The sequence below is a fragment of the Haliotis rufescens genome, unplaced genomic scaffold, assembly GCF_023055435.1.
Source record: "Haliotis rufescens isolate VD_foot unplaced genomic scaffold, xgHalRufe1.0.p SCAF_26, whole genome shotgun sequence".
NCBI lineage: Eukaryota > Metazoa > Mollusca > Gastropoda > Lepetellida > Haliotidae > Haliotis > Haliotis rufescens.
This window is the reverse complement of record NW_025963957.1, coordinates 4,970,948-4,997,080: the sequence shown is the minus strand read 5'-3', so window position 1 is coordinate 4,997,080 and position 26,133 is coordinate 4,970,948. Positions and strand designations below refer to the sequence as shown.

General features: G+C 45.4%; 1 protein-coding gene across 1 annotated transcript in view; it reads right to left on the bottom strand.

Annotated features, from left to right (window-relative positions):
* LOC124147356 (5'-nucleotidase-like) overlaps positions 1–11,107 on the bottom strand; it is a 53,047-nt gene extending 41,940 nt beyond the window's left edge. The window contains exon 1 of the mRNA XM_046518048.2: positions 10,674–11,107. Coding sequence (XP_046374004.2) covers positions 10,674–10,997 — 324 coding nt within the window. The 5' untranslated portion in view covers positions 10,998–11,107. The remainder of the gene's footprint in view (positions 1–10,673) is intronic.
* Between the last annotated feature and the right edge of the window lie 15,026 nt (positions 11,108–26,133).

Genomic DNA, 26,133 nt, shown 5'->3' with positions numbered 1-26,133 from the left:
GTTTGAGGGACAAAGTATATGTGATGTCAAAAGGGACAATGTAGAAGTGATGTTTGAGGGACAAAGTATATGTGATGTCAAAAGGGGCAATGTAGAAGTGATGTTTAAGGGACAAAGTATATGTGATGTCAAAAGGGGCAATGTAGAAGTGATGTTTGAGGGACAAAGTATATTTGATGTCAAAAGGGGCAATGTAGAAGTGATGTTTGAGGGACACAGTATATGTGATGTCAAAAGGGGCAATGTAGAAGTGATGTTTGAGGGACAAAGTATATGTGATGTCAAAAGGGGCAATGTAGAAGTGATGTTTGAGGGACAAAGTATATGTGATGTCAAAAGGGACAATGTAGAAGTGATGTTTTAGGGACAAAGTATATGTGATGTCAAAAGGGGCAATGTAGAAGTGATGTTTGAGGGACAAAGTATATGTGATGTCAAAAGGGGCAATGTAGAAGTGATGTTTGAGGGACAAAGTATATGTGATGTCAAAAGGGGCAATGTAGAAGTGATGTTTGAGGGACAAAGTATATGTGATGTCAAAAGGGACAATGTAGAAGTGATGTTTGAGGGACAAAGTATATGTGATGTCAAAAGGGGCAATGTAGAAGTGATGTTTAAGGGACAAAGTATATGTGATGTCAAAAGGGGCAATGTAGAAGTGATGTTTGAGGGACAAAGTATATGTGATGTCAAAAGGGGCAATGTAGAAGTGATGTTTGAGGGACAAAGTATATGTGATGTCAAAAGGGGCAATGTAGAAGTGATGTTTGAAGGACAAAGTATATGTGATGTCAAAAGGGGCAATGTAGAAGTGATGTTTGAGGGACAAAGTATATGTGATGTCAAAAGGGGCAATGTAGAAGTGATGTTTGAAGGACAAAGTATATGTGATGTCAAAAGGGTCAATGTAGAAGTGATGTTTGAGGGACAAAGTATATGTGATGTCAAAAGGGGCAATGTAGAAGTGATGTTTGAGGGACAAAGTATATGTGATGTCAAAAGGGACAATGTAGAAGTGATGTTTGAGGGACAAAGTATATGTGATGTCAAAAGGGGCAATGTAGAAGTGATGTTTAAGGGACAAAGTATATGTGATGTCAAAAGGGGCAATGTAGAAGTGATGTTTGAGGGACAAAGTATATGTGATGTCAAAAGGGGCAATGTAGAAGTGATGTTTGAGGGACACAGTATATGTGATGTCAAAAGGGGCAATGTAGAAGTGATGTTTGAGGGACACAGTATATGTGATGTCAAAAGGGGCAATGTAGAAGTGATGTTTGAGGGACAAAGTATATGTGATGTCAAAAGGGACAATGTAGAAGTGATGTTTAAGGGACAAAGTATATGTGATGTCAAAAGGGGCAATGTAGAAGTGATGTTTGAGGGACAAAGTATATGTGATGTCAAAAGGGGCAATGTAGAAGTGATGTTTGAGGGACAAAGTATATGTGATGTCAAAAGGGGCAATGTAGAAGTGATGTTTGAGGGACAAAGTATATGTGATGTCAAAAGGGTCAATGTAGAAGTGATGTTTGAGGGACAAAGTATATGTGATGTCAAAAGGGACAATGTAGAAGTGATGTTTGAGGGACAAAGTATATGTGATGTCAAAAGGGTCAATGTAGAAGTGATGTTTGAGGGACAAAGTATATGTGATGTCAAAAGGGGCAATGTAGAAGTGATGTTTAAGGGACAAAGTATATGTGATGTCAAAAGGGACAATGTAGAAGTGATGTTTGAGGGACACAGTATATGTGATGTCAAAAGGGGCAATGTAGAAGTGATGTTTGAGGGACACAGTATATGTGATGTCAAAAGGGGCAATGTAGAAGTGATGTTTGAGGGACAAAGTATATGTGATGTCAAAAGGGACAATGTAGAAGTGATGTTTGAGGGACAAAGTATATGTGATGTCAAAAGGGACAATGTAGAAGTGATGTTTGAGGGACAAAGTATCTGTGATGTCTAAAGGGGCAATGTAGAAGTTATGTTTGAGGGACAAAGTATATGTGATGTCAAAAGGGGCAATGTAGAAGTGATGTTTGAGGGACAAAGTATATGTGATGTCAAAAGGGGCAATGTGGAAGTGATGTTTAAGGGACAAAGTATATGTGATGTCAAAAGGGGCAATGTAGAAGTGATGTTTGAGGGACAAAGTATATGTGATGTCAAAAGGGGCAATGTAGAAGTGATGTTTGAGGGACAAAGTATATGTGATGTCAAAAGGGGCAATGTAGAAGTGATGTTTGAGGGACAAAGTATATGTGATGTCAAAAGGGGCAATGTAGAAGTGATGTTTGAGGGACAAAGTATATGTGATGTCAAAAGGGGCAATGTAGAAGTAATGTTTAAGGGACAAAGTATATGTGATGTCAAAAGGGGCAATGTAGAAGTGATGTTTAAGGGACAAAGTATATGTGATGTCAAAAGGGGCAATGTAGAAGTGATGTTTAAGGGACACAGTATATGTGATGTCAAAAGGGGCAATGTAGAAGTGATGTTTGAGGGACAAAGTATATGTGATGTCAAAAGGGGCAATGTAAAAGTGTTGTTTGAGGGACAAAGTATATGTGATGTCAAAAGGGACAATGTAGAAGTGATGTTTAAGGGACAAAGTATATGTGATGTCAAAAGGGGCAATGTAGAAGTGATGTTTGAGGGACAAAGTATATGTGATGTCAAAAGGGGCAATGTAGAAGTTATGTTTGAGGGACAAAGTATATGTGATGTCAAAAGGGGCAATGTAGAAGTGATGTTTGAGGGACAAAGTATATGTGATGTCAAAAGGGGCAATGTAGAAGTGATGTTTGAGGGACAAAGTATATGTGATGTCAAAAGGGGCAATGTAGAAGTGATGTTTGAGGGACAAGGTATATGTGATGTCAAAAGGGGCAATGTAGAAGTGATGTTTGAGGGACAAAGTATATGTGATGTCAAAAGGGGCAATGTAGAAGTGATGTTTGAGGGACAAAGTATATGTGATGTCAAAAGGGGCAATGTAGAAGTGATGTTTGAGGGACAAAGTATATGTGATGTCAAAAGGGGCAATGTAGAAGTGATGTTTGAGGGACAAAGTATATGTGATGTCAAAAGGGGCAATGTAGAAGTGATGTTTGAGGGACAAAGTATATGTGATGTCAAAAGGGGCAATGTAGAAGTGATGTTTGAGGGACAAAGTATATGTGATGTCAAAAGGGGCAATGTAGAAGTGATGTTTGAGGGACAAAGTATATGTGATGTCAAAAGGGGCAATGTAGAAGTGATGTTTGAGGGACAAAGTATATGTGATGTCAAAAGGGGCAATGTAGAAGTGATGTTTGAGGTAAAAAGTATATGTGATGTCAAAAGGGGCAATGTAGAAGTTACGTTTGAGGGACAAAGTATATGTGATGTTAAAAGGGGCAATGTAGAAGTGATGTTTGAGGGACAAAGTATATGTGATGTCAAAAGGGGCAATGTAGAAGTGATGTTTGAGGGACAAAGTATATGTGATGTCAAAAGGGGCAATGTAGAAGTGACGTTTGAGGGACAAAGTATATGTGATGTCAAAAGGGGCAATGTAGAAGTGATGTTTGAGGGACAAAGTATATGTGATGTCAAAAGGGGCAATGTAGAAGTGATGTTTGAGGGACAAAGTATATGTGATGTCAAAAGGGGCAATGTAGAAGTGATGTTTGAGGGACAAAGTATATGTGATGTCAAAAGGGGCAATGTAGAAGTGATGTTTGAAGGACAAAGTATATGTGATGTCAAAAGGGGCAATGTAGAAGTGATGTTTGAGGGACAAAGTATATGTGATGTCAAAAGGGGCAATGTAGAAGTGACGTTTGAGGGACAAAGTATATTTGATGTCAAAAGGGGCAATGTAGAAGTGATGTTTGAGGGACAAAGTATATGTGATGTCAAAAGGGGCAATGTAGAAGTGATGTTTGAGGGACAAAGTATATGTGATGTCTATAGGGGCAATGTAGAAGTGATGTTTGAGGGACAAAGTATATGTGATGTCAAAAGGGGCAATGTAGAAGTGATGTTTGAGGGACAAAGTATATGTGATGTCAAAAGGGGCAATGTAAAAGTGTTGTTTGAGGGACAAAGTATATGTGATGTCAAAAGGGACAATGTAGAAGTGATGTTTAAGGGACAAAGTATATGTGATGTCAAAAGGGGCAATGTAGAAGTGATGTTTGAGGGACAAAGTATATGTGATGTCAAAAGGGGCAATGTAGAAGTGATGTTTGAGGGACAAAGTATATGTGATGTCAAAAGGGGCAATGTAGAAGTGATGTTTGAGGGACAAAGTATATGTGATGTCAAAAGGGGCAATGTAGAAGTGATGTTTGAGGGACAAGGTATATGTGATGTCAAAAGGGGCAATGTAGAAGTGATGTTTGAGGGACAAAGTATATGTGATGTCAAAAGGGGCAATGTAGAAGTGATGTTTGAGGGACAAAGTATATGTGATGTCAAAAGGGGCAATGTAGAAGTGATGTTTGAGGGACAAAGTATATGTGATGTCAAAAGGGGCAATGTAGAAGTGATGTTTGAGGGACAAAGTATATGTGATGTCAAAAGGGGCAATGTAGAAGTGATGTTTGAGGGACAAAGTATATATGATGTCAAAAGGGGCAATGTAGAAGTGATGTTTGAGGGACAAAGTATATGTGATGTCAAAAGGGGCAATGTAGAAGTTACGTTTGAGGGACAAAGTATATGTGATGTTAAAAGGGGCAATGTAGAAGTGATGTTTGAGGGACAAAGTATATGTGATGTCAAAAGGGGCAATGTAGAAGTGATGTTTGAGGGACAAAGTATATGTGATGTCAAAAGGGGCAATGTAGAAGTGATGTTTGAGGGACAAAGTATATGTGATGTCAAAAGGGGCAATGTAGAAGTGATGTTTGAGGGACAAAGTATATGCGATGTCAAAAGGGGCAATGTAGAAGTGATGTTTGAGGGACAAAGTATATGTGATGTCAAAAGGGGCAATGTAGAAGTGATGTTTGAGGGACAAAGTATATGTGATGTCAAAAGGGGCAATGTAGAAGTGATGTTTGAAGGACAAAGTATATGTGATGTCAAAAGGGGCAATGTAGAAGTGATGTTTGAGGGACAAAGTATATGTGATGTCAAAAGGGGCAATGTAGAAGTGACGTTTGAGGGACAAAGTATATTTGATGTCAAAAGGGGCAATGTAGAAGTGATGTTTGAGGGACAAAGTATATGTGATGTCTATAGGGGCAATGTAGAAGTGATGTTTGAGGGACAAAGTATATGTGATGTCAAAAGGGGCAATGTAGAAGTGATGTTTGAGGGACAAAGTATATGTGATGTCAAAAGGGGCAATGTAGAAGTGATGTTTGAGGGACAAAGTATCTGTGAGCTTAAAGGAAGCAAGATATGTGGAGCTTAAGGTATTCCCTCTATAATGGGACACTTCCGTCGAAAACTACGACTCATGGCGATGTTTTCAACATCAGCAAGGTTCGGGTGACAAAATACCGAGTAAGAGTTATGCCCGTATTGTAAACAAACATGGCGACCTACAGAGACAGATGTCGTCGATTCAAAAAGAAAAAGACCGGTAAACAAACCAAAATATTAAAATCAAACGTGCTCATTGGAAATGCCTAAACATCAGTGATGACACCAGGTGTTCACGAAAAGGCTAAGTATAACCTGTCCCACCGGTAGCACCCGCCGCAAAACACAATTTTCACAGTGTTAGTTGTCTGACACAACTCAGCAATAGCAATACACCTGACTTGTGACAGCAGTACACCGGACAATCAAGAAATGTTTGGGCCGAGGAAGGGGGGGGGGGGGGGGGGGGGGGGACACCTCACTGTGCCCTGACCTATGGCTCTGGGTAAAAGGTCAGTCAGCCATGGTAGATGGGGAGACCATAGGGTGATTATCTATCTCATTATCAATATATCAGGCATACATTTATTCATTTATACATATACACGTTGAAAACATGCAGATCTAATACACGATACGAATGTATCTTTCAGAATATGTATCAGACAATGTTTGAAGATGTATGTAGACCTTAACAAATGAATGTGTTGATTATATCAAGATTCAACAAGCAAAAAAATTTATAAGCATGTGTATCTTCATATGTTTCTTGCGCTGTATCTTATCGTGTATTTTATCTGTATATGTGTAGTGTGAATTTATGAATAAACTAATACCTGTAACAAATGTGACAGATTCTAGTGAGTGAGTTAGGTTTTACGCCGTTTTAAGCAATATTTCAGCAATATCATGGCTGGGGATACAAGAAATGGGCTGCACACATTGTACCCATGTCGGGAATCGAACCCGGGTCTTCATCGTGACGAGCGAACGCTTTAACCACTGGGCTACCCGACCGCCCCTACAGATTCTAGTATTGTTTGGGGTTGTGTCCCATTCGAGGCCCACGCACAAAGTACGGGATCTACATGAAGACCACCAGTTGTCGGACTTACATATTTGTGTAGAAGCCCCGGTGGCTGAGTGGGTTAGAACGCTGACTTTGTGTGTTAGCCATTAGGTTCCTCACTCTGGCAATGTGGATTCGAATCCCGAATGGGTCTCAACTAAAACTGGTTCTAGAATATGTACTTTACTTAGAAAATGTTATCGCAAATATAACACTTTCTAAATGGCATTGTGTGTTCTAATCGTATACCTGATACCCTGCAACAGACTATAGTTAGGCAGCCTTTAGTCTCCCCCCTACCCCCCCCCCCCTACCCCCTTCTCTCTCACCCCCCCCCCCCCCCCCCCCCCCCTCCCCCCCCCCCCCCATTTACTATGGATGAGTGCCCTTTTACACAGAGCGATAGGTGAGGGCACAGTAAGGTGTTCCCGAGGTTACAGTGAGGTTAAACCGGGCCGAGGCATTAAAACTGCCCCCACAGTGTAGCAAAACAAACACATTTCTAAATGTTTCTCTTTACTTAAAGAGAGCAGAATTTCTGCACTTGTACACAGCCGACGTAATTCAAAATTAACTTATCGTTTTTAGGTTCAACAAAATCAGGAAATGCACTATCGTGCCACTGGATTGTCTGGTTCGTCGTCGCGAGGCGGGAGTACTGTTGTGCAGGTCAGGCAATAAACAATCACTTACTTATGTACAAATTGTGTGTGGTGGGCGCTACCCATAGAATGGGACATGATTACCATTTTCACGAACACCTGGTGTCATCACTGATTTTCAGTGATCCATTTATATAATTTGTACTGCTATTTTGCCTTTTGCGCTAAATAGAATCGGTGTTAGCGGATAATCGGCTACTCGCTAGCGTTTATGTTTTATATTTAAAGAGGTGGTAGCAGCAGTGTTGAAGTGATTGGTATCTGTAAGCATGGAAGTAGTGGTCTTAGAGGGTCTAGTTTATAGGGTGTTTAACGAGCTGGTAGCAGGAGTGATTATAGTGATGGGTATCGGTAGGCAATGGGAATCGGTAGGCATGGAAGCAGTGGTCTTAGAGGGCCTGGTATATCAGGTGTGTAACGAGGTGGTAGCAGCAGTGTTGAAGTGGGTATCTGTAAGCATGGAAGCAGTGGTCTTAGAGGGTCTAGTATATAGGGTTGTGTAACGAGGTGGTAGCAGCAGTGTTGAAGTGGGTATCTGTAAGCATGGAAGTAGTGGTCTTAGAGGGGTCTGGTATATAGGGTGTTTAACGAGGTGGTAGCAGCAGTGTTGAAGTGGTAGCAAGCAAGCAATGGTCTTAGAGGGCCTGGTATATCAGGTGTGTAACGAGGTGGTAGCAACAGTGTTGAAGTGGTAGCATGGAAGCAGTGGTCTTAGAGGGGTCTGGTATATCAGGTGTGTAACGAGGTGGTAGCAACAGTGTTGAAGTGGTAGCAAGGAAGTAGTGGTCTTAGAGGGGTCTGGTATATCAGGTGTGTAACGAGGTGGTAGCAGCAGTGTTGAAGTGGTAGCAAGGAAGTAGTGGTCTTAGAGGGGCCTGGTATATCAGGTGTTTAACGAGGTGGTAGCAACAGTGTTGAAGTGGTAGCATGGAAGCAGTGGTCTTAGAGGGGTCTGGTATATCAGGTGTGTAACGAGGTGGTAGCAGCAGTGTTGAAGTGGTAGCAAGGAAGCAGTGGTCTTAGAGGGCCTGGTATATCAGGTGTGTAACGAGGTGGTAGCAGCAGTGTTGAAGTGGTTGCAAGGAAGTAGTGGTCTTAGAGGGGCCTGGTATATCAGGTGTTTAACGCGGTGGTAGCAGCAGTGTTGAAGTGGTAGCATGGAAGTAGTGGTCTTAGAGGGTCTGGTATATCAGGTGTGTAACGAGGTGGTAGCAGCAGTGTTGAAGTGATAGCATGGAAGCAGTGGTCTTAGAGGGGCCTGGTATATCAGGTGTTTAACGCGGTGGTAGCAGCAGTGTTGAAGTGATAGCATGGAAGCAGTGGTCTTAGAGGGTCTGGTATATCAGGTGTGTAACGAGGTGGTAGCAGCAGTGTTGAAGTGGTAGCATGGAATCAGTGGTCTTAGAGGGCCTGGTATATCATCTGTGTAACGAGGTGGTAACAGCAGTGTTGAAGTGGTAGCAAGGAAGCAGTGGTCTTAGAGGGTCTGGTATATCAGGTGTGTAACGAGGTGGTAGCAGCAGTGTTGAAGTGGTAGCAAGGAAGCAGTGGTCTTAGAGGATCTGGTATATCAGGTGTGTAACGAGGTGGTAGCAGCAGTGTTGAAGTGGTAGCATGGAATCAGTGGTCTTAGAGGGCCTGGTATATAGGGTGTGTAACGAGATGGTAGCAGCAGTGTTGAAGTGGTAGCAAGGAAGCAGTGGTCTTAGAGGGCCTGGTATATCAGGTGTGTAACGAGGTGGTAGCAGCAGTGTTGAAGTGGTAGCAAGGAAGTAGTGGTCTTAGAGGGTCTGGTATATCAGGTGTGTAACGAGGTGGTAGCAGCAGTGTTGAAGTGGTAGCATGGAATCAGTGGTCTTAGAGGGCCTGGTATATAGGGTGTGTAACGAGGTGGTAGCAGCAGTGTTGAAGTGGTAGCAAGCAAACAGTGGTCTTAGAGGGTCTGGTATATCAGGTGTGTAACGAGGTGGTAGCAGCAGTGTCAAAGTGGTAGTAAGGAAGCAGTGGTCTCAGAGGGGTCTGGTATATCAGGTGTGTAACGAGGTGTAAAAGGGGTTACTAAGCTAATTCAGTGGCGGGTTAGTCAGGGTGAAAATCTAGGAAATCATGCGACGTGTCAACTCTGAAAATCACAAGACGTGCTGCCTGGGACTCCGACACAAAGTAAGTGAGACCTGTCGGTAACAAAACCGGAGCCATTTGCTGCGTTCTGATGTTAGTACGTAAACGAACCGACCCGCGCCTTTGTACATAGTGTGTACACATGGCGTGCCGGCGGTCTTCTCTTTACACATTCAACACACACAGTGTCCCTACCAAGTGCTTATATTGTCGTACTCATTTCCCAGCCACACTTACTGTCACGTACTGTACTGTGGCGAGTAGACGAGGCCATTCACCTGTGTTTCGTAACATGTCCGTTTTGACCGATCGTAGTCAAAACACTAAATCTATTAATTACGTTTTTCTAAGTTTTCAACTATTTTGCAGTAATGTTATGGACACAAGCCTGGTACAGGACTGAACCATCAGGTGTAATATCTGTACCGGGTGGTCCTGGAATACATAGTACTGTAAAACCCCGTTAATCAAGACGACACCGTCCACATTGGTTCGTTCGGATTTAACATTGGCCCGGATTAAACGAACAGGCGGGCGTCCGTCTATAACGAGCTTTGACTATACAACAACAACAACAACAACAACAACAATAATAATAATAATAATAATAATAATAATAATAATAATAATAATAATAATAATTATTATAATAATAATAATAATAATACCATGAATGGTAATGCAGAAGGCTGCAGTATTGGGAAGTCTTCACATTCTCCGAAAAGTTCTTGATGGGTTTGGCTAGGCAGCGTTTCCTGGGAGAAGTCACATTCGCTGTCTGGGCTGCGTGTAGAGGGGGTAAGGGCCCTGAGCTGATGATGAGCCTAACCAGCCTGACTGTGTCAGTATCACACAAATCCTCTTTGCTGCATTTTTTATTTTAATTATGTACATAAAAATGATGATTAATTAATGCTTTTCTTAAGGTTTGTTAAACTATTTAGTGTGGTATCATAATGGGCCTATTTTCTGTCAGCGTATATGGTCGTGTTTCGATGCCATTGGGACCATGAATAGGGAACGTTGGAACTATATGGGAACTTGTTTACTTAGTCTGTCAACAAATAGTCCTTCGATCTCATTATATGAGTGTAGTGAGGTGAAATTGGATTTAAGGTCGCGTTCAAGATTATTGCACTTATATAGATACGTGCAACACGTGTGTATGTAAGTGTGTGTTGTACTAGCCCGGATTAATGCCAGTTCCATAGCGCTAGCCCACTGAGATACCATGAATACCCCACTCAGACGCAATATACTCACTCCGAGCCGACCAGTCCTTGTTTTATCCCCTTAATGCAGAGCGCCAAGCAGGATTAAAAACAAGTACTGTTTTTTAACGTATTTTGGCCGGGGCTCGAACCATCGACGTTCCGCTCTCCGGACAGACGCTATATCAACTAGATCAAGGAGACAGTCTCTTACTTTGTGGAAGTCAACTGTCGTAAACTGGTACTCACCATGGCATCATAGCCAAGATGGTTCATGAAAGCTGCAGTCCCGGGTCCCATGAACTTGTAGAACCACAGCGTCCCACTGAACTGGTCCCCTCCATCGAGTAGAAGAGTGTTGGGTTGGGCGCTCCGAATCTCCTCGATCTTCGTCTTGAGACGGGCGAAGCCCCCATAGCATTTCCCCTCCGCTACATGGGCGGGGGAGCACTGACCACTATACTTGTTGGTCTGCTCGATACGGGCGTGGATGTCGTTGGTGTGGAGGATGGTGAGGTTGAAGCTGACGACTACAGAAGGCAGGATGATGGAGAGGAGCGGGAGGATGAACATGTTGAGACCAGGCGCGAGCGAGAACTGTCACCTGTCTTGAGCGTCGCAAGTATTTAGGTACCCAATGCGTCGAAGCAGTACATACCTGTGCGGGTAGATCAAGTTCCCACAGGCAATCAAGCAATTCACTGAGTCGCTGTGCATGCCGTTTTTTATTGGCCTTCAAGGCCGCCGTGAATATGAACGGCTTAAGTGGTGGAAGCTACACTGTGAGGTTTTCTAAATAACAATAACATGAAAACGAACACTCGGGGGGACACGTGAAACAGAGATAGCGCGGGGCGTCGTCTATTTTCCTTTTTGAGATAAATTTCTGGCCGACTCTCTAGACACGACACAAACAAATGCGACTTAGTGTTCTGCTAAGATGGACCATCGTTAATGATTGGTTTAACTGCAGATGTATCTTGCAGCATACAACATAAATACAGAAAAAACAATGTGCCTACACACATCTTAGTGTTTTGTTTTAAATCACTGGGCTTATATTATTTTTTAAACTGATATTATATTATTATATTGTACTTGATATCCTTATCAAGAAAATCCTAAAGTCGAAGGGCCTCTGTGCACTGTAAAGATTTGTTTAGATTCTAAACAAGTACCTTGTCCCATCATTTAATGGCGTTTAAGGGCTTAAGCATGTTTACATTTTAAACGTGTTTAGAATTGTGTTAAAAATATAAACAAAATTTCTTCAGAATATATACAGTAGATGAACATAAGTACTCGAGTTCGTCACTTTCAATATGGCAGTTGTTTTGTTTACAATCGTTCGCTGCTGATTTAATTTTCCTCCCTCCAAATGTAAACAAACGAGAATATGCACTTTCTCCATTAGTCATTAACAGTCCCCAATTTTCATTGTATACACGACTTGACACAGCGAGAGCGGAAGGTCCGGGATTCTATCCCCGGCCGCGTCATACCGAAAGACTTTAAAAGATGGCACTTGTTGTTGCCCTGTCTGGCGCTCGGCATTTAGGGGCTAAAGCAAGGACTGGTCTGCTCGGAGTCAGTATACTATGTCTGAGTGGGGTATTCATGTTAAACTGCGGCATGGTATCTCAGTGGCAATATTCCAGCGATATGACGGCGATCTGTAAATAATCGAGTCTGGACCAAACAATCCAGTCATTAACATAATGAGCATCGATTCACGCATTTGGGATACGATGATATGCATCAACCAAGTCAGCCAGCCTGACCACCCGATCCCGTTAGTCGCCTCTTACGACAAGCATAGTCGCCTTTTACGGCAAGCATGGGTTACTGAAGAACTATTCTACCCGAGATCTTCACGGGTCAAAAGGCCTTTAGAAATAGGAGCACCCCCAACTGAAGGACACCAAGTGGCTGTGTCATGCAAAATCGTACTGATGAAATGCAAACTGGATATATATCCGAAAGCAATAATTCGTCTTAATGGCGTGAAAGACATTTATTTGTCCATATCAACTCACCCTAATGTGTGTTTTTGTTTTTGTCATATTGTTCTTTAAGTGGGTTTTGAAAACACTTGAATATGTTATTATGGGCAAAATTGTATGCCTGAAATCCAGCTATTAAATAACCCTTTTCAAAACACATGCCTATGTTGAAAAAGGGCCAAATCATGGACTTTAATTTGCAATTAATTTTGTTGATATCTATAAACTATTTCAGAAATTATTACCTGTTTCGTAAAAATATGTGTTGGTGTAAAAAAATATATGATTTGCCATAGAAACATGTTGATTACCACGTGTTTTACCTATTTCATGGCACAACAACCACACTTTACTTAAAGGATAGATGTATTCCATCAATACAAAATATGTAGTGACTTGTTATACCTCCGGTTGGCGCTCGACTCTCTGATGAGTCAGACACCACTAGTAATCTCAAGATGTGTACATTGACCCGGATACCTTGTTAATAGGACAAGTTCGAGGACGTGTCACCTTACTTTTCACATCCCCTACTTTAATGTTCCCGTAAACGCAGCGGGACTTTTTTTTAGGTTGTACAAAGCTGAAAATAGTTTGTTTTGTTTTTCCAAAATACTCAGATATTAAGGAAGAGAAGTTATGGATGTCAACTTCATTATTATGAGGAACACAAGGTTTCGGAGTATATACTTCCTCCTTCATCAGGTGAATATATGCTGCTGAGGCAGAGAACATATATATGTACCTGTAAGAACAACAAAATTAATATGATAACAAAGGAGGAAACTTAACATGGGAAGCCAACAGATAATTGGCGCGCTGATAGGTGATTAGCAATGGATAAATGGAGGCCAACGCTTAATTTATTACTGATTGGTAATAGACAATGGGGAGGTCGGGGTAATTAGCATTGATAGGTAATGGAATGGAAATGACAATGGACAAATGGAAGCCAGCTGTTCAAATATTGCAAAATAAACACAATTCATGTGCCTCGTTGCAACATACATTCGCATGACATTGGGCAATGTCGTATCTAAATTATCTTATTTACCTATCTTAGTTGTGGGTTCGAATCCCAGACGGGACTCAACCCCCAAAAGAACGAGAATCTGTACTTTACCAAGAAAGTGTTATACCAAATATAACATTTGTTACATTTGACCACTTTCTAAATGACATTGTATGTTGATTTCTATCTTACTTACTCTATCTTATATCTGCCGGACAAAGAAAGTATCCACTTGAAAAGTGTATTCCTCGGCTGAAAACAGTCACTGAAGCACTGCAATCTTAAGGTCAAAAACACATATGTGATACCATTATCAAATACATCACCACGAATAACCATTTCTTGTTGGTGTCATTTTAGCTATCATCAAACGTGGTTGTATTGCTCGGCAGTTTGCTTGTATTTGATTCCCTCGGACTGTTTCTAGGTTTGTCAGCCTGTGGTCGCGAGTATCACCATCGTGAAGAGAGACTGAGATATGCGCATAACTTTGAACTTTCGCTCTTTCCTCACACAAGCTGACACGCCGTGATATGACTGAAATTGTCATAAAAGGCGACGAACGTAGTCGGGTGGTCAGGCTCACTGACTTGGTTGATGCATGTCATCGTATCCCAATTGCGTGATGTCAATCACTGGATTGTCTGGTCCTGACTCGATTAGTTACAGAACGCCGGCATATAGCTAGACGATTGCTTAGTGCGGCGTTAAACAACAAACAGAATAACAGAGAGACAGTTCAAAGCGGCGTTAAACCCGACTCATTCACCCTCTAAATTACTATAAAACAGAACATCATGCATTCAGATAAAAAGAAGCACCCATAAAAGGGACGCATATGCTTGGTGTTTTATTTGTTAATATCACAGTATGGTATTGACCGCCCACTTGGTCGCCTGTATAGGGAGGGGATAGTATGTGTTTGATAAAGTAGATTCCGACACAGCAGTATTGGTAACAAAGCGCCCTTGTCGTCCAAACGACGCATAAAACATGTCTGCTCGGACGAATATCCCACCACAACTATGCTGATAGTTTTAGCTCGAATTATATATTTCTAAGTAAACATTATGATATCGGCTCGTTTTGGTTCACATTGCCCGTGCTAACTGAATGAGATATGTATCCTTTTATCTAGCTACCCCGTGGGAATTCCCCGGTAGAACATGTCACCTATATGCATGAAGAAAACCCTGGCAAAAGGGGATCGGATGGTCGGGCTCGAGTGATTGGTCATCAGGCCTTCCTGTTTTGACCCGCGAAGATTCGGGGAGAGACTAGGTCTTCAGCACTCGTGCTTGCCGTAAGAGGCGACATGTGGAGTAAAGGCCACTTCCCAAGATCCCAAGAGTTGCGTCCCTTGGGCACGCCAGAAGCTATGATTGTTGGTTCGAATCCCGGTTCGCCCCGATTATGTTTCTAGGTTTGTCAGCACCATACCCGTGCTCGTGGGTTTCACCGAACTGGTAAACGTCTAAGACCTGCATCACTTCGGGCTTTCCTCCCACATTAAGCTGACACGCCGCGATATAACTGGAATATTGTTAAAAGCGGCGTTAAACCCAACTCACTCACTCACTGTTAACTTAACAAAGCAAATAGAGTTATCGCCCTTCTGTAGTGTTCTCCCATGCATTTTTTCGTGTTCGTTTCATTCGAACGTATTCATTCCCATGATCACAATTTTAAACAAATGGCGAAAACAAGACGTGTCGACGGGTATCGATGTAAATAATGACGCATAGACTTGCATACCCCGGTTGTTAGGCCAGGGACTGAACTTAAACACGGATCTAAGATATATGATGGATTGTGTTCACGCCAGCTCCATATTTCGCTGATAATTGACGTTTTGCTAGTCTTGAATTGAAATGTCGAGAACAATCCGGGACAATGACAAACGGCAGCGTCGCTTAGACAAACAACATGACATGTAGCATGAGTGAGTGAGTGGGTTGGGTTTAACACCGCTTTTAACAGTATTCCAGTTATATCACGGCGTGTCAGCTTAACGTGGGAGAAAAGCCAGAAGTGATGCAGGACCCAGACGTTTACCACTTCGGTTAAGCCCACGAGCACGGGTATGGTTCTGGCAAACTTAGAAACATAATCCGGGCGAACCGGGATTCGAACTCACAATCATAGGTTGCCTGCGTGCCCAAAGGATACAATTCGGCACAGCGAATCGCGGCGCCTTAGACAACTGGGCCACCCGTGCCCCCTATGCGTCGCATCAAGAGGTCTTTAGACAGTAAGTTTGATAACTTTGAAAAACTCTAAACATACTGAAATGTGAACAGGATGACACGTGGACAGCAGTCGATAAACATGAAGAAGTGAATGATGTGCTGACGAACAGACTCCAACTGCTAGACGACGTTAGAAAGGAAAGATGGAATGAAAGTGAGAAGAAAGTTATAACTGTGGAAAATGATCTGTAAATGTCTGAAGACACGACGGCGGAGATTTATAAGAAAGTGTTCATAGAGTGTCCACGTCTGAGTCCATGTTCAATCAATTATCGCAAAGATCTCCTTAAAAAAAGTAAAGGTTCGCGATATAGCAAGAAAAAAAAACACTGCAGGGATATAACACTATAGAATGTCCAGAGAATAACCAGTCTCGATTATCCGCATCCCACCGGACGTAAAAGGCAAAACAGCGGTGAAAACCACACGGATGGTTCACCAAAACTCAGCGATGACGCCAGCTAGGTACCCGCGAAAAGGGTGATCTGCCCTACCGGTAACACCAACAATTCACACAATTTGCCCCAAAAAGTATATTTGTCGATCATCTTCCAAAACACATTTCATTGGGTGATGAAAACCACATAATAGGATCACTGAACATTAGTAATGACACCAGGTGTTCGCAAAAGGGTAAGCATGTCCTGTCTCAGCGGTAGCACCCGCTATTCATACCATGTGCAGAAAAAGTATTTGTTGCCTGACGCTGCACAATAGGACTCCTGATATACGACGGCGGCCTGTACACAACCGAATCTTGACCAGACAATCAACTCACGGCCAAGTCTTAGCGCATTTACATATTTTAAAAAAAATTAAAAACATGTTAATTGAATATACGCATGTTGGGTTCAAGTGCAGAAATCTCTGAATATGAATAAAGTAAATGTGTCTGTGTCTGTCCAGACTCTACAGGGTGTAAGACACGCCAGGAGGGTGCTAGGAGAGTGTGTGAAAGTACATGTGTCTGTGTCTGTCCAGACTCTACAGAGTGTAAGACACGCGAGGAGGGTGCTAGGAGAGCGTGTGAAAGTACATGTGTCTGTGTCTGTCCAGACTCTACAGAGTGTAAGACACGGCAGGAGGGTGCTAGGAGAGTGTGTGAAAGAACATGTGTCTGTGTCTGTCCAGACTCTACAGGGTGTAAGACACGCGAGGAGGGTGCTAGGAGAGTGTGTGAAAGAACATGTGTCTGTGTCTGTCCAGACTCTACAGGGTGTAAGACACGCGAGGAGGGTGCTAGGAGAGTGTGTGAAAGTACATGTGTCTGTGTCTGTCCAGACTCTACAGGGTGTAAGACACGCGAGGAGGGTGCTAGGAGAGTGTGTGAAAGAACATGTGTCTGTGTCTGTCCAGACTCTACAGGGTGTAAGACACGCGAGGAGGGTGCTAGGAGAGTGTGTGAAAGAACATGTGTCTGTGTCTGTCCAGACTCTACAGGGTGTAAGACACGCGAGGAGGGTGCTAGGAGAGTGTGTGAAAGAACATGTGTCTGTGTCTGTCCAGACTCTACAGGGTGTAAGACACGCGAGGAGGGTGCTAGGAGAGTGTGTGAAAGTACATGTGTCTGTGTCTGTCCAGACTCTACAGGGTGTAAGACACGCGAGGAGGGTGCTAGGAGAGTGTGTGAAAGAACATGTGTCTGTGTCTGTCCAGACTCTACAGGGTGTAAGACACGCGAGGAGGGTGCTAGGAGAGTGTGTGAAAGTACATGTGTCTTTGTCTGTCCAGACTCTACAGGGTGTAAGACACGCGAGGAGGGTGCTAGGAGAGTGTGTGAAAGTACATGTGTCTGTGTCTGTCCAGACTCTACAGGGTGTAAGACACGCGAGGAGGGTGCTAGGAGAGTGTGTGAAAGAACATGTGTCTGTGTCTGTCCAGACTCTACAGGGTGTAAGACACGCCAGGAGGGTGCTAGGAGAGTGTGTGAAAGAACATGTGTCTGTGTCTGTCCAGACTCTACAGGGTGTAAGACACGCGAGGAGGGTGCTAGGAGAGTGTGTGAAAGTACATGTGTCTGTGTCTGTCCAGACTCTACAGGGTGTAAGACACGCGAGGAGGGTGCTAGGAGAGTGTGTGAAAGAACATGTGTCTGTGTCTGTCCAGACTCTACAGAGTGTAAGACACGCGAGGAGGGTGCTAGGAGAGTGTGTGAAAGTACATGTGTCTGTGTCTGTCCAGAATCTACAGAGTGTAAGACACGCGAGGAGGGTGCTAGGAGAGTGTGTGAAAGAACATGTGTCTGTGTCTGTCCAGACTCGACAGGGTGTAAGACACGCGAGGAGGGTGCTAGGAGAGTGTGTGAAAGAACATGTGTCTGTGTCTGTCCAGACTCTACAGGGTGTAAGACACGCGAGGAGGGTGCTAGGAGAGTGTGTGAAAGAACATGTGTCTGTGTCTGTCCAGACTCTACAGAGTGTAAGACACGCCAGGAGGGTGCTAGGAGAGTGTGTGAAAGAACATGTGTCTGTGTCTGTCCAGACTCTACAGGGTGTAAGACACGCCAGGAGGGTGCTAGGAGAGTGTGTGAAAGTACATGTGTCTGTGTCTGTCCAGACTCTACAGAGTGTAAGACACGCGAGGAGGGTGCTAGGAGAGTGTGTGAAAGTACATGTGTCTGTGTCTGTCCAGACTCTACAGAGTGTAAGACACGCGAGGAGGGTGCTAGGAGAGTGTGTGAAAGAACATGTGTCTGTGTCTGTCCAGACTCTACAGGGTGTAAGACACGCGAGGAGGGTGCTAGGAGAGTGTGTGAAAGTACATGTGTCTGTGTCTGTCCAGACTCTACAGGGTGTAAGACACGCCAGGAGGGTGCTAGGAGAGTGTGTGAAAGAACATGTGTCTGTGTCTGTCCAGACTCTACAGGGTGTAAGACACGTCAGGAGGGTGCTAGGAGAGTGTGTGAAAGTACAAGTGTCTGTGTCTGTCCAGACTCTACAGGGTGTAAGACACGCGAGGAGGGTGCTAGGAGAGTGTGTGAAAGTACATGCGTCTGTGTCTGTCCAGACTCTACAGAGTGTAAGACACGCGAGGAGGGTGCTAGGAGAGTGTGTGAAAGTACATGTGTCTGTGTCTGTCCAGACTCTACAGGGTGTAAGACACGCCAGGAGGGTGCTAGGAGAGTGTGTGAAAGAACATGTGTCTGTGTCTGTCCAGACTCTACAGGGTGTAAGACACGCGAGGAGGGTGCTAGGAGAGTGTGTGAAAGTACATGTGTCTGTGTCTGTCCAGACTCTACAGAGTGTAAGACACGCCAGGAGGGTGCTAGGAGAGTGTGTGAAAGTACATGTGTCTGTGTCTGTCCAGACTCTACAGAGTGTAAGACACGCGAGGAGGGTGCTAGGAGAGTGTGTGAAAGTACATGTGTCTGTGTCTGTCCAGACTCTACAGAGTGTAAGACACGCGAGGAGGGTGCTAGGAGAGTGTGTGAAAGAACATGTGTCTGTGTCTGTCCAGACTCTACAGGGTGTAAGACACGCGAGGAGGGTGCTAGGAGAGTGTGTGAAAGTACATGTGTCTGTGTCTGTCCAGACTCTACAGGGTGTAAGACACGCCAGGAGGGTGCTAGGAGAGTGTGTGAAAGAACATGTGTCTGTGTCTGTCCAGACTCTACAGGGTGTAAGACACGCGAGGAGGGTGCTAGGAGAGTGTGTGAAAGAACATGTGTCTGTGTCTGTCCAGACTCTACAGGGTGTAAGACACGCGAGGAGGGTGCTAGGAGAGTGTGTGAAAGAACATGTGTCTGTGTCTGTCCAGACTCTACAGGGTGTAAGACACGTCAGGAGGGTGCTAGGAGAGTGTGTGAAAGTACATGTGTCTGTGTCTGTCCAGACTCTACAGGGTGTAAGACACGCGAGGAGGGTGCTAGGAGAGTGTGTGAAAGTACATGTGTCTGTGTCTGTCCAGACTCTACAGAGTGTAAGACACGCGAGGAGGGTGCTAGGAGAGTGTGTGAAAGTACATGTGTCTGTGTCTGTCCAGACTCTACAGGGTGTAAGACACGCCAGGAGGGTGCTAGGAGAGTGTGTGAAAGAACATGTGTCTGTGTCTGTCCAGACTCTACAGGGTGTAAGACACGCGAGGAGGGTGCTAGGAGAGTGTGTGAAAGTACATGTGTCTGTGTCTGTCCAGACTCTACAGAGTGTAAGACACGCGAGGAGGGTGCTAGGAGAGTGTGTGAAAGTACATGTGTCTGTGTCTGTCCAGACTCTACAGAGTGTAAGACACGCGAGGAGGGTGCTAGGAGAGTGTGTGAAAGAACATGTGTCTGTGTCTGTCCAGACTCTACAGGGTGTAAGACACGCGAGGAGGGTGCTAGGAGAGTGTGTGAAAGTACATGTGTCTGTGTCTGTCCAGACTCTACAGGGTGTAAGACACGCCAGGAGGGTGCTAGGAGAGTGTGTGAAAGAACATGTGTCTGTGTCTGTCCAGACTCTACAGGGTGTAAGACACGCGAGGAGGGTGCTAGGAGAGTGTGTGAAAGAACATGTGTCTGTGTCTGTCCAGACTCTACAGGGTGTAAGACACGTCAGGAGGGTGCTAGGAGAGTGTGTGAAAGTACATGTGTCTGTGTCTGTCCAGACTCTACAGGGTGTAAGACACGCGAGGAGGGTGCTAGGAGAGTGTGTGAAAGTACATGTGTCTGTGTCTGTCCAGACTCTACAGAGTGTAAGACACGCCAGGAGGGTGCTAGGAGAGTGTGTGAAAGAACATGTGTCTGTGTCTGTCCAGACTCTACAGGGTGTAAGACACGCGAGGAGGGTGCTAGGAGAGTGTGTGAAAGTACATGTGTCTGTGTCTGTCCAGACTCTACAGGGTGTAAGACACGCCAGGAGGGTGCTAGGAGAGTGTGTGAAAGAACATGTGTCTGTGTCTGTCCAGACTCTACAGGGTGTAAGACACGCGAGGAGGGTGCTAGGAGAGTGTGTGAAAGTACATGTGTCTGTGTCTGTCCAGACTCTACAGAGTGTAAGACACGCCAGGTCGGTGCTAGGAGAGTGTGTGAAAGTACATGTGTCTGTGTCTGTCCAGACTTTACAGAGTGTAAGACACGCGAGGAGGGTGCTAGGAGAGTGTGTGAAAGTACATGTGTCTGTGTCTGTCCAGAATCTACAGAGTGTAAGACACGCGAGGAGGGTGCTAGGAGAGTGTGTGAAAGAACATGTGTCTGTGTCTGTCCAGACTCTACAGGGTGTAAGACACGCCAGGAGGGTGCTAGGAGAGTGTGTGAAAGTACATGTGTCTGTGTCTGTCCAGACTCTACAGAGTGTAAGACACGCCAGGAGGGTGCTAGGAGAGTGTGTGAAAGTACATGTGTCTGTGTCTGTCCAGACTCTACAGAGTGTAAGACACGCGAGGAGGGTGCTAGGAGAGTGTGTGAAAGTACATGTGTCTGTGTCTGTCCAGACTCTACAGGGTGTAAGACACGTCAGGAGGGTGCTAGGAGAGTGTGTGAAAGTACATGTGTCTGTGTCTGTCCAGACTCTACAGAGTGTAAGACACGCGAGGAGGGTGCTAGGAGAGTGTATGAAAGAACATGTGTCTGTGTCTGTCCAGACTCTTCAGGGTGTAAGATACGCGAGGAGGGTGCTAGGAGAGTGTGTGAAAGTACATGTGTCTGTGTCTGTCCAGACTCTACAGAGTGTAAGACACGCGAGGAGGGTGCTAGGAGAGTGTGTGAAAGAACATGTGTCTGTGTCTGTCCAGACTCTACAGGGTGTAAGATACGCGAGGAGGGTGCTAGGAGAGTGTGTGAAAGTACATGTGTCTGTGTCTGTCCAGACTCTACAGAGTGTAAGACACGCGAGGAGGGTGCTAGGAGAGTGTGTGAAAGTACATGTGTCTGTGTCTGTCCAGACTCTACAGGGTGTAAGACACGTCAGGAGGGTGCTAGGAGAGAGTGTGAAAGAACATGTGTCTGTGTCTGTCCAGACTCGACAGAGTGTAAGACACGCGAGGAGGGTGCTAGGAGAGTGTGTGAAAGAACATGTGTCTGTGTCTGTCCAGACTCTACAGGGTGTAAGACACGCGAGGAGGGTGCTAGGAGAGTGTGTGAAAGTACATGTGTCTGTGTCTGTCCAGACTCTACAGAGTGTAAGACACGGCAGGAGGGTGCTAGGAGAGTGTGTGAAAGTACATGTGTCTGTGTCTGTCCAGACTCTACAGAGTGTAAGACACGCCAGGAGGGTGCTAGGAGAGGGTGTGAAAGAACATGTGTCTGTGTCTGTCCAGACTCTACAGGGTGTAAGACACGCCAGGAGGGTGCTAGGAGAGTGTGTGAAAGTACATGTGTCTGTGTCTGTCCAGACTCTACAGGGTGTAAGACACGCGAGGAGGGTGCTAGGAGAGTGTTTGAAAGTACATGTGTCTGTGTCTGTCCAGACTCTACAGAGTGTAAGACACGTCAGGAGGGTGTTAGGAGAGTGTGTGAAAGTACATGTGTCTGTGTCTGTCCAGACTCTACAGGGTGTAAGACACGCCAGGAGGGTGCTAGGAGAGTGTGTGAAAGAACATGTGTCTGTGTCTGTCCAGACTCTACAGAGTGTAAGACACGCGAGGAGGGTGCTAGGAGAGTGTGTGAAAGTACATGTGTCTGTGTCTGTCCAGACTCTACAGAGTGTAAGACACGCGAGGAGGGTGCTAGGAGAGTGTGTGAAAGTACATGTGTCTGTGTCTGTCCAGACTCTACAGAGTGTAAGACACGCCAGGAGGGTGCTAGGAGAGTGTGTGAAAGTACATGTGTCTGTGTCTGTCCAGACTCTACAGAGTGTAAGACACGCGAGGAGGGTGCTAGGAGAGTGTGTGAAAGTACATGTGTCTGTGTCTGTCCAGACTCTACAGGGTGTAAGACACGTCAGGAGGGTGCTAGGAGAGTGTGTGAAAGTACATGCGTCTGTGTCTGTCCAGACTCTACAGAGTGTAAGACACGCGAGGAGGGTGCTAGGAGAGCGTGTGAAAGAACATGTGTCTGTGTCTGTCTAGACTCTACAGGGTGTAAGACACGTCAGGAGGGTGCTAGGAGAGTGTGTGAAAGTACATGTGTCTGTGTCTGTCCAGACTCTACAGAGTGTAAGACACGCGAGGAGGGTGCTAGGAGAGTGTGTGAAAGTACATGTGTCTGTGTCTGTCCAGACTCTACAGAGTGTAAGACACGCGAGGAGGGTGCCAGGAGAGTGTGTGAAAGAACATGTGTCTGTGTCTGTCCAGACTCTACAGGGTGTAAGACACGCCAGGAGGGTGCTAGGAGAGTGTGTGAAAGTACATGTGTCTGTGTCTGTCCAGACTCTACAGGGTGTAAGACACGCCAGGAGGGTGCTAGGAGAGTGTGTGAAAGTACATGTGTCTGTGTCTGTCCAGACTCTACAGGGTGTAAGACACGCAAGGAGGGTGCTAGGAGAGTGTGTGAAAGAACATGTGTCTGTGTCTGTCCAGACTCTACAGAGTGTAAGACACGCGAGTAGGGTGCTAGGAGAGTGTGTGAAAGAACATGTGTCTGTGTCTGTCCAGACTCTACAGAGTGTAAGACACGCGAGGAGGGTGCTAGGAGAGTGTGTGAAAGTACATGTGTCTGTGTCTGTCCAGACTCTACAGAGTGTAAGACACGCGAGGAGGGTGCTAGGAGAGTGTGTGAAAGTACATGTGTCTGTGTCTGTCCAGACTCTACAGAGTGTAAGACACGCCAGGAGGGTGCTAGGAGAGTGTGTGAAAGTACATGTGTCTGTGTCTGTCCAGACTCTACAGAGTGTAAGACACGCGAGGAGGGTGCTAGGAGAGTGTGTGAAAGTACATGTGTCTGTGTCTGTCCAGACTCTACAGGGTGTAAGACACGTCAGGAGGGTGCTAGGAGAGTGTGTGAAAGTACATGTGTCTGTGTCTGTCCAGACTCTACAGAGTGTAAGACACGCGAGGAGGGTGCTAGGAGAGCGTGTGAAAGAACATGTGTCTGTGTCTGTCTAGACTTTACAGGGTGTAAGACACGTCAGGAGGGTGCTAGGAGAGTGTGTGAAAGTACATGTGTCTGTGTCTGTCCAGACTCTACAGAGTGTAAGACACGCGAGGAGGGTGCTAGGAGAGTGTGTGAAAGTACATGTGTCTGTGTCTGTCCAGACTCTACAGAGTGTAAGACACGTGAGGAGGGTGCTAGGAGAGTGTGTGAAAGAACATGTGTCTGTGTCTGTCCAGACTCTACAGGGTGTAAGACACGCCAGGAGGGTGCTAGGAGAGTGTGTGAAAGTACATGTGTCTGTGTCTGTCCAGACTCTACAGGGTGTAAGACACGCGAGGAGGGTGCTAGGAGAGTGTGTGAAAGTACATGTGTCTGTGTCTGTCCAGACTCTACAGGGTGTAAGACACGCCAGGAGGGTGCTAGGAGAGTGTGTGAAAGAACATGTGTCTGTGTCTGTCCAGACTCTACAGAGTGTAAGACACGCGAGGAGGGTGCTAGGAGAGCGTGTGAAAGAACATGTGTCTGTGTCTGTCTAGACTCTACAGGGTGTAAGACACGTCAGGAGGGTGCTAGGAGAGTGTGTGAAAGAACATGTGTCTGTGTCTGTCCAGACTCTACAGAGTGTAAGACACGCGAGGAGGGTGCTAGGAGAGTGTGTGAAAGAACATGTGTCTGTGTCTGTCCAGACTCTACAGGGTGTAAGACAAGCCAGGAGGGTGCTAGGAGAGTGTGTGAAAGTACATGTGTCTGTGTCTGTCCAGACTCTACAGGGTGTAAGACACGCGAGGAGGGTGCTAGGAGAGTGTGTGAAAGTACATGTGTCTGTGTCTGTCCAGACTCTACAGGGTGTAAGACACGCCAGGAGGGTGCTAGGAGAGTGTGTGAAAGAACATGTGTCTGTGTCTGTCCAGACTCTACAGAGTGTAAGACACGCGAGGAGGGTGCTAGGAGAGTGTGTGAAAGAACATGTGTCTGTGTCTGTCCAGACTCTACAGAGTGTAAGACACGCGAGGAGGGTGCTAGGAGAGTGTGTGAAAGTACATGTGTCTGTGTCTGTCCAGACTCTACAGAGTGTAAGACACGCGAGGAGGGTGCTAGGAGAGTGTGTGAAAGTACATGTGTCTGTGTCTGTCCAGACTCTACAGAGTGTAAGACACGCCAGGAGGGTGCTAGGAGAGTGTGTGAAAGTACATGTGTCTGTGTCTGTCCAGACTCTACAGAGTGTAAGACACGCGAGGAGGGTGCTAGAAGAGTGTGTGAAAGTACATGTGTCTGTGTCTGTCCAGACTCTACAGGGTGTAAGACACGTCAGGAGGGTGCTAGGAGAGTGTGTGAAAGTACATGTGTCTGTGTCTGTCCAGACTCTACAGAGTGTAAGACACGCGAGGAGGGTGCTAGGAGAGCGTGTGAAAGAACATGTGTCTGTGTCTGTCTAGACTCTACAGGGTGTAAGACACGTCAGGAGGGTGCTAGGAGAGTGTGTGAAAGTACATGTGTCTGTGTCTGTCCAGACTCTACAGAGTGTAAGACACGCGAGGAGGGTGCTAGGAGAGTGTGTGAAAGTACATGTGTCTGTGTCTGTCCAGACTCTACAGAGTGTAAGACACGCGAGGAGGGTGCTAGGAGAGTGTGTGAAAGAACATGTGTCTGTGTCTGTCCAGACTCTACAGGGTGTAAGACACGCCAGGAGGGTGCTAGGAGAGTGTGTGAAAGTACATGTGTCTGTGTCTGTCCAGACTCTACAGGGTGTAAGACACGCGAGGAGGGTGCTAGGAGAGTGTGTGAAAGTACATGTGTCTGTGTCTGTCCAGACTCTACAGGGTGTAAGACACGCCAGGAGGGTGCTAGGAGAGTGTGTGAAAGAACATGTGTCTGTGTCTGTCCAGACTCTACAGAGTGTAAGACACGCGAGGAGGGTGCTAGGAGAGTGTGTGAAAGTACATGTGTCTGTGTCTGTCCGGACTCTACAGGGTGTAAGACACGCCAGGAGGGTGCTAGGAGAGTGTGTGAAAGAACATGTGTCTGTGTCTGTCCAGACTCTACAGAGTGTAAGACACGCGAGGAGGGTGCTAGGAGAGTGTGTGAAAGAACATGTGTCTGTGTCTGTCCAGACTCTACAGGGTGTAAGACACGTCAGGAGGGTGCTAGGAGAGTGTGTGAAAGTACATGTGTCTGTGTCTGTCCAGACTCTACAGAGTGTAAGACACGCGAGGAGGGTGCTAGGAGAGTGTGTGAAAGTACATGTGTCTGTGTCTGTCCAGACTCTACAGAGTGTAAGACACGCGAGGAGGGTGCTAGGAGAGTGTGTGAAAGAACATGTGTCTGTGTCTGTCCAGACTCTACAGAGTGTAAGACACGCGAGGAGGGTGCTAGGAGAGTGTGTGAAAGTACATGTGTCTGTGTCTGTCCAGACTCTACAGGGTGTAAGACACGCGAGGAGGGTGCTAGGAGAGTGTGTGAAAGTACATGTGTCTGTGTCTGTCCAGACTCTACAGGGTGT